General features: G+C 38.2%; 1 protein-coding gene across 1 annotated transcript; it reads right to left on the reverse strand.

Annotated features, from left to right (window-relative positions):
- Positions 1–2,386: 2,386 nt before the first annotated feature.
- nsrp1 (nuclear speckle splicing regulatory protein 1) lies at positions 2,387–5,423 on the reverse strand. The gene is made up of 7 exons (XM_005752336.2): positions 5,370–5,423; positions 4,435–4,525; positions 4,181–4,237; positions 3,954–4,082; positions 3,592–3,799; positions 3,360–3,462; positions 2,387–3,257 (listed from the first exon to the last, which is right to left on the reverse strand). The coding sequence occupies exons 1-7, from the start codon at positions 5,387–5,389 to the stop codon at positions 2,441–2,443; spliced, it is 1,425 nt and encodes a 474-aa protein (XP_005752393.1). The 5' UTR covers positions 5,390–5,423; the 3' UTR covers positions 2,387–2,440.
- Positions 5,424–9,444: the final 4,021 nt, after the last annotated feature.

Consider the following 9,444-nt stretch of genomic DNA (forward strand, 5'->3'; position numbering starts at 1 on the left):
TGCATTGGCACTGTTCGACCAAATCGCACAGGTGGAGCCACTTTGATGACAGACAAAGAGCTGATGAAGAGAGGGCGTGGAGCTTTTGACTACAGGTCTGCTGAAGGTGTGATCGCAGTTAAATGGTTTGACAACAAATGTGTGAACCTGCTAAGTAATGCTTCTGCGATCATGCCACTTTCAACTGTCAAACGCTGGAGCAAAGAGTCCAAGGCGAAAGTTATGATCCCATGCCCATCACTCATCCCTGCATACAATGAGCATATGGGAGGGATAGATCTCTCTGACATGCTGGTACACCTGTACAAGACCCCAGCCAAGTCTACAAGATGGTACCTGCCACTCTTTGGTTACATGCTTGATCTGTCCATTGCAAATTCCTGGCTGGTCTACAAGAGGGAAAGGGGACAACTAAACCAGAAACCAATCACACTCAAAAGATTCCGCCTGGCAGTTGCGCATAGCTTGAAACAAGTCAACAAGCCAGCATCCAGCTCTCCACCACCACCAAAGAAACGATACACCCCAAGACCCTCACACCCACAGCCAGATGTGCGATATGACTGCTTTGGGCATTGGCCACTTCACTATGACAAGCGAGGCCGATGCAATTACTGTCCAAAGGGCGTCTCAAGATGGAAATGCCAAAAATGCAACGTTTTCTTGTGCTTGAATGCCAGTCAGGAATGCTTTGCAGTGTACCACCAGAAGATCTAATCATCAAGGGATATTGGTGAAGTTGCATGAACGGCAAAAGAAAAGAGCCAGAACTGTTTCAGTGTGTTCTCAAAATTTTCAGTGCAAAATGGCAATATAATATACCACCAGAATGTTCTGGAAAATAAAATAAAAAATGTTAGTGCTGTTCAAACACTACAGTGTTTATGTTAACAACAGGTCAAAAGTGAATTTGTATGTTTATGAATTTTCAGTAATTGCAGATCAAGTTTTTGATCAAATTTACAATATTTTTGTGTTTTATACATTTTGTGGTTTGTTAGTATAACGCCCACTGTTGAAATGGAATCCAACAATGTTTGATGTTTTACTACCACAATAAAGTGGGTCAAACACAAAATTGGGTAGTTATTGTTTTGCAAAATGAGTACAACCTTTACTTTTTTCTACTAGTTATGTCTGTGGAACTTTATGTAGTTGTACCATAGAGCGACATCTCAACCGTTTGGTAGAGGGTAATATTTAAAAAAACTATAAGGTGTGTATAAAATTTATTTTTTGATTGTGATCATTATTGACCTAAAGGAATAGAAAATATGAACAAATAATTTTTTCATTGTATTTTTCTTGGTGAGGCAGTCAAAGGGTTAATATTGTTGTGACACAAATGAGCAAACTGATTATTTGACAGTTAACAGTGATCAATATCTGTGTTTGAGCAAATTATACATTAAAAAAATGCCCATGTTAAGTAAAACATATTGTGAAATAGGCATAATAGTGACTCAGCAGCATTAATGGTGAAAGCAAATAAATATGTTTAACTGTCAATTCTCTGTATCTCCAACTTTCCTTTGCAATGATTAAATAGCAATAAAAAATGATACCCTCTGAATTCTCTTTTGTACTTATTTCAGTATGGAATTAAGACTGACCAGGAGGAGCAGTAGAAACTGTGAATCAGACCTTATTTTATTAGTCCATCACTGAATACACCAGAAAAATAAAAAGTGAATGAACACATCACCAGTTCAGAAGTCAAATCTGCAGTTTAGCAGCTGAGATAAAACGTACGATTTACACTCATTCATTTAGGACAGGATACAAGAGGCTCTCTAGAAAAAACCCCTCATATTCAACATTTTTATTTTTACAAAGATAAAACACAAATCTGCATTTCTTTGCCAGGGACTGAAATATTTGCACACTTTCAGTCTGTTCATTGTATGGTGGTTACAGGAAAAGGTTGGTAATGTACTATAATCATATTAATGTTCCATGAAAAGACTATAACCAACAATAAACTTACCCTACTAACAAGTACTGTCATCTTACTCAGTTTGAGCTTTACTGCTGTTCAGAAACATTATGAAGATCAAAAATCCACATTGCTGCAGTGGGAGGATGTTCTTTAAAATGAACACAAACATTGCAGTTCATCCTGTTCTAGTCTTAAAGCCCCACTAGTCCACCATGTATGCATTAATCCACAGTGAAAAATAGTCCTTAAAAATACATTTTCCCAATTTCCTCCAGTTTGAGGATTTTCCCCCTAAACATTTAAATAAGTCTCTTACATACAGCTTCATGTTAAGATGTTAAAATGTTTATTTTTCAGTAAGAACCACCCTACAGGTTCAGTTAGCACTAAGTGTTTAAAGAAAGAAAAAATATTTTGCTTTTTTAAGGGATGTCTTTTAAACAAAATATAAATATTCTCAAAACACAGAGTGCAGTTTGGAGATGTTTTCTGTGTGTGCTCTCAGTCCTCCTCTTTCTCGATATAGCTTTTAGATGCAGAGCGGGCCATCTGCCTGGCCATGTACCTCTCTCTTGCCGAACTCACAGTCTGATCTGTGCTGCGCTTTGCAAACTTGTTTGTCTTCTCCTCCGCTTCCTCTTTCTCCTCACCTTGATTTTTCTGCTCATCTTTGTTCTCTATTGTGCATTCAACTTCTTCCTTCCTTTCAAGTTCATTTTCTTCCTTGTTCATGCCCTTCTCCTTCTCTGGTTCCTTCCGTAGTGCCTGCTCTTCCTCCAGATGTCTGTCTTTCCTCTTGTCTTCATCCGGTTTCCTTCTCTTTTCCCTCTCCCCATTCTTATCCCGTTCTCTTTCTCTGGAGCTCCTCTCCCTCTTTCCATGCCTGTCGTCCCTTTCGGTATCACCTCTGCCTCCTCTACCTCTGTCGTCTTCTCTACCTCGGTCTCTGTCTCTCCTTCTATCTCTGTCGCTTCTTCTTTCTCCATGCCTGTCATCTCTTTCCCTTCCCCTGTTTCTGTCTCTTTCTCGCTCTCTCTCTCTATTCCTTGCTCTGTCTTGGTCTCTGTGGCTCTTTTTATGTCTGTCTCGCTCCTTCTCCTTTTCCCTCTCCTTTTCATCACCGCTCCCTGATGAAGGTGACCTCTGCCTGTACTGGCGTTTTGAGTGTGCAGAGCCGCCCCCAGGCTTGCTAAACCCAGATTTCTGCTCATGCGCCTCCTCGATGTCACTGCTTGAACTTGGGATATTTTCATTGGATGGAGGCGAGGAAGCAGGTGAAGTCTTTTCTGTGTCTTTTGAATCCTTTGAAGTTTGAGGTCTGTAAAAGAAACAGTGATATAATAAAGACTCCGAAAAAAACAAAAAAAACAAAACATGCACATGTTCATCGGTGAGCAAGTAATGAGAAGCTATGACTGACTTGTTCGCAGAGCGATCTGGTATTGCCTCCTCTCCTACAGTCTGATTCAACAGGTGCCGATAAAAGCCACTCAGGTCTTTTTGTTTCTTCACATCCAAAGCAGCTAAGTAAACACAAATTTTAACAAATTACACATACTTTGTATTTAAAATATCCAAAATGCTCAAAGATGACAAAAAGTTGCATCAGTCATTCACAGACATTAATAACAACTGCTAAGTATCACTCCAACCTTCCATCTCTGCCTCTCGCTTCTCTCTCTCCTCCTCCTCCTTCTGTTCCTGCAGTTTTTGCCTATAGGCGGATGTAACATAAGCCTCTTTATCCGCAAACTTCTCTCCCTCTGCTTCTCTTTCCTTCTGAATCTTCCTCTCCTCCCTTCGTTCTTGCTCTTTCTTTCGGTCCTCTACTGCTTTCATTAACTGGTGGATATATTTTGGCTGTAACAAAGAGAGACAGACAAATTTTCATCTCATATATTACATCAAATGGACATCAGAAAACAACTTGAACCGAACAGCAGCACTGAGGTTTTGTTACTACTCCAGCTGCTTAGTTTTCAAGCACAGCTTTATATAAAATAAATTAATTTACCTTTTTGTCTGTGCCTCCCAGGATTTTTTTGCTGGTCTCTAGTCTCTGTTTTTGAATGTCATCGTACACAGCATCGTAGTCATATACAGTACTGTCCTGTTCCAGGGCCTTCTGCATCTCCAGACGCGTCTTCAGAAAGAAGGAAAGCGGAAGACAGAAAGATGAAGGCATCAAATCACTGTTTGTTTGTTTTTAATTTAATTGAATCTTTTAATTTTTCTTCTTACTTGTTTCATCATCTTCTTTTTTATAGATTCTCTCTGCAGGCTTTCCCCAACTGAGGTCTGAGGGAAAAAACATACAAAAATAAATTCAGTATATTTAGAAAGAAGCCTGCTAACAAGCAAGCTAGTTAGTGGATAAACTTCTTCATTATTTATTTTCAGTTTCTTAATAGACAAAATACTTGAATAAAATTCATTTTACTAAGTGACAAAGTACAAATTGTAATGTCTTGTTTATAACAAATCTGTTTACCCACCTCTTCATCGGAGTCATCATCGAATACAGAGGGTTTTGGTAAGGTATTGGTCTTTGATAATCCCTTCTTTTGTGGCAAAATGAGCCCATACCTGAGGATAATCACGAAACAGAGGTTCTTAAATTAGGATTAAGATTAGGATTCAACTTTGTTGTCATTACACATGTATAAGTACAGGGTAACAAAATACAGTTTACATCGAAACAGAAGTGCAAAAGCAGTAAGTGCAAAAGTGCGATTATACACAGATAAGGGTAGTTTAAAAGGTGGGAATCATTATGAACGGATTCTGACAAATAAGTATACAGATGTTTATATTGCTATACAGAGAGCAAATATACAGATGTACTACGGACAAACGCACAGATGTATACATGTGTAGAGTTATACAAATGATCTGTATAGCATACAGATTCAACGGCACATTTGACAAGCTTTCACTGGTTATCATAATGATTATGCATCTTCAATGGGGACAACAGCAAAGGCTTTAAACTGACTGTGACACCAAGCAAGCATATTATTTGTTTGTTTTTTTACGGATCAAATAGACCAAATTGTATTTTGAATGACTAGCATTTGCTGTGAACTCTTCCCAACTACAACCATCTGTTCGGGTTAAAATAAAATAAAATAAATAATAAGCTGACAGAGGAGTGGTAACCATGAAAAACACAAAACGGGTTTTTTGATAACCAACGTTAAGGAGCTGCTGTTTAATAAGTTATGAGAGAGACTAGCATAACGTTAGCATTTCGCTAGCTGGGTCGCTAGCTGCAAGGAGAGCCGACGTTTTTATACAAAACCCCGAGCTGGTACTACACGGCTGATATAGTGAAATAAGCTCTTTTAGCATGGCTCTAAGCTTTACCGTAACAACCTGAAACAATATAATAACATGTTGTTATAATCATGCTAGCATGTCTGCAACTCACTGTTTCGTAGGGACCGCCATCTTGCTCCGCTGGCTGTGGACTCGCACAGCAGATTCGACACAATTTCAAGCGGCTACAAACACAAGCTTCAACTCAGCAGGCAGTAAATAAGGTCACCGCATGAAGGAGCCATATCCATGTTTTTGGGGAGTGTTATTTGCTGCTCTCATGGGTTTGACCCTCTTGACAAATGTACAGACTTCTAACGCATAGAGGTAACATTAGATAAACATCTGCATTCTCAATCATCCAGGAAAGTAAATTTCCAAAAGTTGATTCTGTTCATCTGGACATAGCGTTTTGTGGGAGAAACATTTCGTCACTCATCCAAGTGACTTCTTCAGTCTCAGCTTACTGCAGGTTTCCCCAAATCGTACATTTGCATAATGTCTGAAACCAGCCCACTGAAGGAACAATGGGCTGGGAGGTCAGTTCCTTAATCATAATTATGCAAATTCTCATGACCATTGATCAACAATCACTGACCAAAACCCACTGATCAAAGACCACTTGGCCATGAGTACCATTCACAGAGAGTTGGGGAATTGCTGCAATCACAGCATTGTAAGATGTACCCTTAGCGAAAGATGTACCCTTAGGCCCCCTCCTCGATTCAGAGGAACTGACCTCCCAGCCCATTGTTCCTTCAGTGGGCTGGTTTCAGTTAATATGCAAATGTACTGTTTATAAGATTTGGGGAAACCTGCAGTCAGCTGAGACTGAAGAAGTCACTTGGATGAGTGACGAAACGTTTCTCCCACAAAACGCTACGTCCAGATGAACAGAATCAACTTTTGGAGATTAGATAAACTCCGACTTGCTTACCTGGACAGGTAATACATAATTCGGTAATACTGACGCTCATATAAGCTATTATTACAACTCGTGTACATAGAACATGTGTCAAATGTTTAAACTGAAAAAAAAAAAAATCATTTTAAGGAAAAAAAATGTCACCTTGAATTTGACTGTAGCCACAGGGACAGGACCATGTTTATATAGCCTCCAAGTTTCAAGTTCAACTTTCAGATTTTCAAGTCGTTTATTTGTCATATAAAGGTATCAATGGCACATTACTACCAGCAGTTAAATTCTTAGGCTCAGAGCCCCTTCAATATTGCACATAGAAAGGTAAAATTGCACACAAGAAACACTTAGATAACAATAAGATGAACTATATAAATAAAGAAAATATATATTTATTTAAAATAAGAAAAGAATAAATCAGTACAGTTTACTATAAATATTGTAGCAGCTGTAGTGGAGAGGTAGTGGTATGTACATGTACAGTGACTGTGCAAAATAAACCCATCTTGGGAACTGAGGAGATCTTTTGGCAGATGAATTTTGTCCCACTCTTGTGTGATATAGGATCTGGTTTTTATTCATGGTAAATGGACTGATTCTTAGCTTGACTCATAGCGCTTTTATACAACATGCCACATTCAACCAAGCTCTGCCCAGCTTTACCACTTTGAAATTCTGCCTCTGTAAGATGCTCTTTTTATATTCAGTTATGTTACTGACATGTTGCAAATAAAACAAGTTAGCCTACTAATTCTGCTGCTGCCGTTATATACATAAAGTGCATGTGCAGCAAAATGGAGTTTGTAAGTGTAAGTACCTACTTGTATTCTATACTGCATATAATATGCTACATTAGTATGTACCCAGCATTTTACTGAAGCTGAGTTTATTATCGCTACTTCTGCTGGTTTGGTACTGTCACATGTGTAAGTATAGCTACCATGTGAGAACCACAAAGTGACAAGCTCAAAAATGTTTTCAACTTAGCAACCGATAAAGTCTGAGAATTTCCGAGAACAGCTGACCCTCAAGGCCTAGTTTATTACTAAAATTCATCATAAGGAAGTTTGAAATGCTTGTTTTTTCAATGATTTCAAATGGCACTACAAATTGTGATCTGAAAAGTAACTTGTAGGCTAATTAAAGCTTAGTAGCAAATGTAATATGTGCCTCGGAGATGTGGCACTGTAATAGTAAAGTACATGATATTGGTATTTGAGTATAGCATTTAAGTTTTATCTACCACTGCTAAATTTTCATTTGCCATGACCGTCACTAAAACATGAATGGCTGACTTTTCTACAAAAAGTCAGTCATTACAATGCATTACAATTGTAAGATTTAAATATAATTATTACAATATCTTAATTGTAATTTGTGAAAATATTTACAAACTAGTAAGCCCCTTACCATACATGATTTCACCCCAAATCCAGCACCCTGAGGCTGCTTGCAAAGCGGACAGAAGGAGGCCGAGGACTAGTGAGTGTCATATCCAGGATGAAACAACAAACATCCATGAGTACATCAGGAAGATGGCCACAACTGATCATGTGCTTAGTTAATAGATTAGGCAGCAGAAAAATATATATTTTTAAAAACCTAATTTACTGTAGCAGAACTGGGCTTTAATATTTTCTGTATTGGTACAGCTCCTTCACCTCCCTAGAGTTAATTCATTAAAGGTTCCTTACCTCCAAAGTGGAAACAAATTCTACAATAAATCACCACAATGACCAAAAACCAAAGTGTACTGAAATTTGTGACCGAACATCAACAAAGTGCAATAGCATGAAAGTAGTCATTTATTATTAAAAACAATGGGAGGCCCATAGGGACGCCTCACATTGCTCAAAGTGCTCCTTAAATAGATGAGTTTTTAACTGTTGAGAAATCAAGTGCTGATAAATCTCAAACACCTTTCATTTATTTTAATTTGATTTGTTTTGTCAAATGCTCTCTTCTAAACCTGCACGTTAATTCATTCCATTAAATAAGATCAAAGAGCGCACGGCTCACCTGCGATTAAAGCTGTAGCTTTCAGTCCCAGCCGCCTCATCTGAGTGACTCTAAATCCAAACACCATTATCTCTTCCGTAATCTGCATCTCATCTCCCCTGTGGCCTTACTGCTAATCCTTGCGATTCACGACCAAACCTGCCTGATAGATGAACGAACTATATGGCGATCAAATGAACTATGCAGTGCTGGTTAAATGGACAGGTAGGTTTACATAAGGCCAGAAGAAGTGCTTTAAGTAACATTCACGTAGTAGGGATATTGGATAGGGATATGTGGATATTGGTGACTAAAAGAAACATTTTCGCTTTTTGTGCAACAGAGAAAATAGGGAGAAAAGGAACTACCAGTGCCTTCAAGGAAATACAGTGAATTATTGTTTAATGCCTTAGTTTTTGATTTTTAACAATTAAGTCTGTGCAGACGAATGGAGAGAGTGAAACCAGATTTCACAACAGGTAATGGCAGTAGTAGTCCTGGCATGATGAATCTGTGCATACCTCCATGTGCTGGTCTCTGGGCTGTGTTACACTTGCTGATGATGACACACATTTAATATATTTACGTCTGTGGTTTTTGACAGGTTCCTGTTATCCTTGATCTGTGCCCTCAGGCAACAAAGATAACAGTGTAGCTGTACAGGTTTGGACAGGAAGCTACTTGCGTATGCTTACAAAATATCATATGACTGCTGGCTGGTAGACTACAGGAAGGTGCCCCATTTTTTTCTTTTCCCCAGCCTTAAGCATGAGTACAACAGGTTTAGACTAATTCTCTTTAGCCATTTTCTACAAAGGTTTTTCCAATTTAGTCTTGCTTTTCAGATTTGAGAGCAATTTACGAAAGTGGATTTGGTAAAGTCTTTGGTCTCAGATCATTGTAAATTAATTAAACTGACAGCAGCATATGTATAAAAGTATTTTATGCAAATAAACTCTCTTAAATCAATAAACCGCATTAAGAAGCACTTTGAGATCATTATACATCTATCAATATTAATGTCTTTTGCTGCTATATTTAAAATATTAAAGATACAATTTATTTAAAATTAAAGCAGCATGCCTACAGAGTATTAGGATATATTTGTCCTCAAGCTTCATTAGTTTAACTACAACAGTCCTAAAGTAGTAGTCTGTGTGAGTAGTTTCAAGGAAAAGCCACACAGTATAGTATGCTGACTGCTTAGTTTCCACTGCCCAAAACATTGTAAAAGCCTCCTTTCACCCTGCCACCACTGGTTTGACTTTCT

The sequence above is a fragment of the Pundamilia nyererei genome, unplaced genomic scaffold, assembly GCF_000239375.1.
Source record: "Pundamilia nyererei isolate P.nyererei 1_Seehausen unplaced genomic scaffold, PunNye1.0 scaffold00354, whole genome shotgun sequence".
Taxonomy (NCBI): Eukaryota; Metazoa; Chordata; class Actinopteri; order Cichliformes; family Cichlidae; genus Pundamilia; species Pundamilia nyererei.